Source organism: Bufo bufo, chromosome 2 (genome assembly GCF_905171765.1).
Source record: "Bufo bufo chromosome 2, aBufBuf1.1, whole genome shotgun sequence".
NCBI lineage: Eukaryota > Metazoa > Chordata > Amphibia > Anura > Bufonidae > Bufo > Bufo bufo.
The window spans coordinates 435,454,039-435,460,153 of NC_053390.1; the positions used below are offsets into that span (position 1 = coordinate 435,454,039).

The window sequence follows — 6,115 nt, forward strand, 5'->3', positions numbered from 1 at the left end:
ATTGGTATAAGCCCCTGGAGAAGTGAGGAGTTAACCTCCCCTGTTTCAAGGGATATTTCTTAGCTGCAGTTTTGTTTTCTCCGGGAATGGAAAGAGTCCACTCTGCAGGGACTTAGTGAACAGATCTCCATATGATAATTTTTTTACTCTATTGGAGTCTGATCAATTGATCAACTCCGATAGAGAATTTAGATCAGCCAGGAATCTTTTCATGAAGTCATGGTACTCTATTAGACTATGGTGTGGAGTGAAAGGTTCACTGAGATGCACTCCTTTGTGGTATAACCAGCATTTACAAACTTTAGATGAACTAGCTAAGGAGCAATATTGGCAAAAAAGTAATATTTTATATTTGACACAGATAATAAGTAATGGAGATAGTATTTTATTTGTAGAATTAGCACAGAGAAAAAGCACAAATTATTATGGTTTCGGTACCTACAGTTGAGATCGGCACTTTTGAGTATAAAGGAACAAAATAGGTTTCAAATAGATACTTCAACACAAGTTAATGAGTAGATAGGGAATTCGGATCAGAAGATGAAGATTTCTCACCTTTTATAAAAATTTACTTGGATCTCGATTTGGAAGTGTTTCTTCTGCTGGCCAGAGGACCTGGCAAAATGAGTGTCCAATGATCCATTTGGATGACCAGCAGAGGGTAACTTTGAATTTTAAAATTGTTTTCACATCATTTTAATCACGTGGTGGTGCAGTTTAATATTTTACATAGACTTTATGTTACACCTCTCTGGCTTAATAGACGTGGGATTAGGAATGACTCTAACTGTCCTAGGTGTGATGTTCCCGAAGCGGATTATTTGCATATGTTCTGGTCCTGTGAAGAGTTGAAACATTACTGGGGGGCTATTCATAAATATATTGAGGGAAAATTGAAGGTGCGGATCCCTTTCTCCGCGGAATGCTGGGTACTGGGTGAGTTGGCCAGGGTGAGCTGTCAGCAACATAAAATAACTTTTATTTAGGATAATGTTTTTGGCACGACTATTGATAGCACGCTCCTGGTTTTCACGTATCAGTCCCACTATGAACACATGGCTAAATCTGGTGAATATTACTAAAAGATATGAATATATTTTGTATAAGCAGAGAAATTCTGAGAAAAAATGGATTGGAATCTGGGGAGACTGGAACTCATAGAGCTTCCTCACACCTCACCCGTCACCACTACTCCTCGGTCTTGGACAGAGGAGTGGTGGTGAAGGAAGACGCATTGCGTGGGGGAGTTTTTGTGGGGGTTAAAGGAAAATATGTTGATATATGTTAATAACAATGTTTTATGTAATGGTGGTTGTTGGATAACTAAAAGTGTTACAAAATAAAAAAAAATATTTTAAACAGATGATGACAATTATTGTAGATGGAGACTTGTACATATTCTGAGACAAACTGTCAAGCTTTATTTTATTTTCTATTACATGGCCTTAATTGAAATGCATTGCTGTGTGGCAATCCTTCAATACAATAGTTTTGTGTGCTAATATGCATACATCCATGTCTCCATCATAATGTTCCAAAAAATAGTGCAAAGCTGCAGCCTTAGGAATACACACAGGTTTTACTTTTCTAATATCTTAAGACTCTAGTTTAATGTCCTTTTTAGTCTGTATTAAATATTACTTCATCTATTGTAGAAGACTCCTGTGATCCTGGAAATATTGTGCCTTTTAGAGTAGAGCAGTTCCTTAATCCAGATCTTGGTGGAACTCTGTACTTCATTTGCTTAATTACATTACACAAATTTCTCAAAGTCAATTTCCTCCCTTTTATTTTAAGTTGCTTTTGTGCTATCCAACAATGGAAAAAGTGCTCCTAAATAGTCCAACAATTGCATGAAGGAGCATTTAGGTTGGAGGAGTAGAGTCCAAAGGTAATAAAGCCTCATTTGCAGCCACATTCATCCACTACCATATCTTCATAATGTCTTAATACAACATTGTCATTGTTGTCATAATAGAGCATGGAGATGGGTGAGAGCTTAGTTGGAGCACAGCAAGGCAAGGGTGTTACTTCTGGCTCTATAGAGTGCACCAGTGTCTGCAAGACCGCATGGTTCGTGCCCTTCAGCATCTCAGTCAGTGGATAGGGACACTCACCATGGCAGTAGTTAGCCATGTAACCCCGAGGGGCAATAACCCAATTTTGCCAGCCAACATCCTTGAAGTCAATATATAGTCTCCTCTTTTTGCAAATATTGCTGGGAGTTGGCAGTAAAGGTTCTGGGCTTCTCTTGATACGTGCTGCTTTGCAACTGGTGGGGTCGAGTGAAACGGTGAGCAAAGAAACCTGGATGAAGGAATGGACTTGCTCACAAGAGGAATAAACATGATTCGCCATGCTAGTATTACCATCGGCAAATATTTCCAGAATGAGTCCCATATTGTTCTTTCTGTTGGTCCAGTCTTGAGTCACCTTTGTAAGGTTGAAAGAAAGAGACTTATGATGAAGTTGGAATGACTGAGCAAACAAAAGTTTCCTATTGGTGTTGTGGTCTCTCATGCTCTTTAAGGCCATGTGCAAAGGACGATACAATCGAAGCTGGAATTCCTGCCCTTGATACCTGTTGTGCTTAAATTTCATCTCTAGTTGTCCGAGTGTTAATTGTTCTTTTGTTTCCACTACAGAAAGGTCAAAGAAGAGGTGTTTTCTGAGGCATAATGGTCCAGGAGACATATTGCTGGAGCTTAAAGGCCCTGTGAATGAAAAAAATAAACAAAAGAATACATTAGGCTATTTAATTTATTTTATTAATAAGTAACACATTTTAATTTGTAATATAATATGTTAACACAGGCATCAGTGAGCCTCTTAAAGGGTTATTCCATTAAATTACTATGCAATGAATAGGGCATTGAAAATTGAAGTATTATTGCAATATAAAAATATTGCTTAGTTTTTAAATTTTCTTCCCTGGTAGCACACTTGCTGTCTATCTTTCTCCTGCATTTAACGATGGACTAATATGCTCAGTAGCCTTCCTGATCCCTTTTCCTCCTCTGTGCTGGCCTAATGATCCCATAGTGAAGCAGGGGAAGAACCCCAGAACTTTCATTTATTCCTACATCTAAATTCATAGAAATGCATATCTATCTCTCATTAGATAGTGGAGAATGAAATTGTGGGGGCATTACATGCCATATGTTTGTTAGAAGAAGCTGCTGCCGCGTGAACGCTCTATCTAGGCCATGGGCCTTCACCGTACATCATTCACATGGCCTAATTGCAGCTCAGCCCCATTGAAGTGAGTGAGGCTGAGCTGCAATACCAAGCACAGCCTCTATACAATGTGCGGCACTGTGCTTGGTAAGCTGTGGGAGCCAGCTGCGTTCACCAGAACTCATATGCACACACATACTTAGTCGATTATATTAATATTCTTGTGGTACAGTATTTTTAAATGGCTTGAAATAAGATGAAAGCAGTAAGGTAGAATAATATAATCTTACAGAAACTGGATACTGTTGGGGCATATTGGACAGCAAAATATTCTATTAACCGACAGCCCCCCTAATACTGGTAATATACATACTGGGACTCTGTTAAACACCAATAGTATAGCTATCTGCCACAATCATCTAGTTTAGTTAACACAAAACCCTTACTATAATATTAAACTCTTCCAAGGCACAAGTGATACTGCAGGGGGGCATATTCATGATGGGGGCATACTTGTTAGCTTTAATTATAAGGACAATTTGGGCTTTAAAAGGGACTATCTACCTACAGCTATAAGTAAACATGTAAAGTTTTTTTTTTTGCTTATTTCAGTGAAAGTAGCCTGGAGTTGTCACACATCATAAATATGAATTAAAAGCAAGCTATTGGCAAAACCTGACCAGCTTCTCACTCCACTACTGAAGGTAGCATGAGAAGGTGCAGCTCAGATAAAAGTCGCTAAATTTGCGAATCTTACCACAAAATGCTGCATGTGACATCACTTGCAACATTTTTACTCCACAAAACTGATGTATCAGATGTGATAAATGTCCCCCTATACATATACTCAATAAATACGTCAGTTTAAATGTAAAAAAAATATACATACAATTACTATTCCCATTGTAAGTGACATTTTGATATCCTGCAATTATTTCACATATATTCTTTTTTCATATTTCCAACTTACCTTGATCTCTGTAGGATCTAACAATATTTCCAGGTACTTGAAATCCCTCCATCCTACATGGATTGTCTGCATTAACACCCTTCTCAAAAATTTTCCACAGGGTCTTCGGTACAGGACCTGGAGCAACAGGTTTCGGTCGTCCATTTAATCCCAAGGCTTTGAGAAGCATCCTCTCCTGGAATGGGAGCTCAGAGCAGTCAGCCAGCAAAAGATAGGATAACAGAATAGAAAGAAACAGCACAGATGTGTCCATGGTGATTTCTGTCAGTGGTCTACTGGCTTGGCTTGGAACCCCTTCCTAAATACTCTCAAAAACAGCCATGTGTGAAATTTGTCAGCTAGATTGAGCCAGGGGAGGTGTTAACAATCCATTGTCCTGTCTCCTCCTTTTTTATGTAAATACATTCCAGGAGCCCATTTCAAATTCTTAAAACAAAGACCTATTTCATAGTCCCTGGAAATTCTTTTACATATATTCACATTACTTTCTGTAATCAACCCCTCCCCCTAACATTAATAATGAGGTTTCCTGATAATGTATCAGTTTAGAAACTCATGCCAGTTTACACAAAAAAAAAGTTCGGAGATTGACATTTACATGGAAACATATGTGCCATTTGATAGTACATATGCAATTACCTTAAAAATTAGCAAGAGACCAAACACAAGCTTTGGATGAATAGGCTGCAGAGCTTTATTAAGGGTTTATAACCCAGCGGATAATTAAATAAATAATTAATTAAAGAGTAACTAAACTTTTGATTCCATTTTTGTTAAAATGTCCCTAATGCCATAATAACACCTTTCTTCTGTAATATACTTTATTAATGCATTTTGTATTTTTAATAAACTCCCCCCTCCCCAAAGTGCACCTTTCCCAATAGATTTTTCTGTACACAGCTGACTTCTCAGTGGTGTACGGAGTACAGGCTCTACAGTTTATGAAGTGCATGGAGTACAGGCCTGAGTGCATATTGCTGCTCCTGCCCGTGCCCCCTGGAGGTTTACTAAATGCTAGCTTAGCACATGGGTACCCTGTAACCATGTGCTATGCCAGGATTAGCTGAGCGGAGCGACTCCTGCTTTTGCCTGCTTCGCTAAGTTAAGAGCTGATATGCAGTTCTCTTAGCTTAGAGAAGCAGGCAAAATATGGAGTCGCTCCGCTCAGCTAATCCTGGCATAGCACATGGTTACAGGGTACCCATGTGCTAAGCTAACATTTGGTAAACCTCCGAGGGGCATGGGCAGAAACAGCAATATGCACTCCTGCCTGGACTCCATGCCCTGCGTTCCCATTGATAAACTGTGAACTCTGTACATCGCTGACAAGTCAGCGGTGTACAGAAAAGTGAATTTTAAGCACATAGGGAAATCTGCGCTTTAGGGAGGGAAAAGTCTATTAAAAATACAAAAAGCCTTAATAAAATATATTGCAAAAAAGTGTTATTATGGCATTGGAGACAATTTAACAAAAATGTTATCAAAAGTTGAAATACTCTTTAAATAAACCAGAAGTCTCTGCCATATTGTCTCAAGCCCAATAACCAATCATTAATCAGTATCTGACCAATAAAACTATCAACCACCCAAACAGCTGGGGCACATGGAAAGAAAGTCCAAAAGTTCATAAAAGCGTGGGGGGGAGGCACTTCATCTCTTTTACTGGGCAAATGGACACCGCTGCTGGACAGCTGGGCCTTTTGTAGTTGATTTACCCACCGTTCCCAATGAGACAACATGAGAACAGTCTTCTAGAATGTTCTGAGGTGAGCTCATGCCACAGTAAACCCTTAATATAACTCAGAGAAATAAATCTATGGGCAGAAACAGCTGATGAAATGTACAATTATCTGCCCACCATCTCCAAGACAAGCACCAGGTTGAATTGCTACTCTTGTGTTCTGCATGTGGTATACAGAACAAGGTGGATCTCCAGTCCAGGAGAAAGGATATGCACCACCTGTAATC

The 6,115-nt window shown here is 39.1% G+C and overlaps 1 protein-coding gene across 1 annotated transcript; it reads right to left on the reverse strand.

Moving 5' to 3' along the window:
• Nucleotides 1–1,902: 1,902 nt before the first annotated feature.
• LOC120990909 (derriere protein-like) lies at nucleotides 1,903–4,400 on the reverse strand. Its single transcript, XM_040419796.1, has 2 exons — nucleotides 4,148–4,400; nucleotides 1,903–2,714 (listed from the first exon to the last, which is right to left on the reverse strand). Exons 1-2 carry the CDS (start codon nucleotides 4,398–4,400, stop codon nucleotides 1,903–1,905), a joined length of 1,065 nt encoding a protein of 354 aa, XP_040275730.1.
• Nucleotides 4,401–6,115: the final 1,715 nt, after the last annotated feature.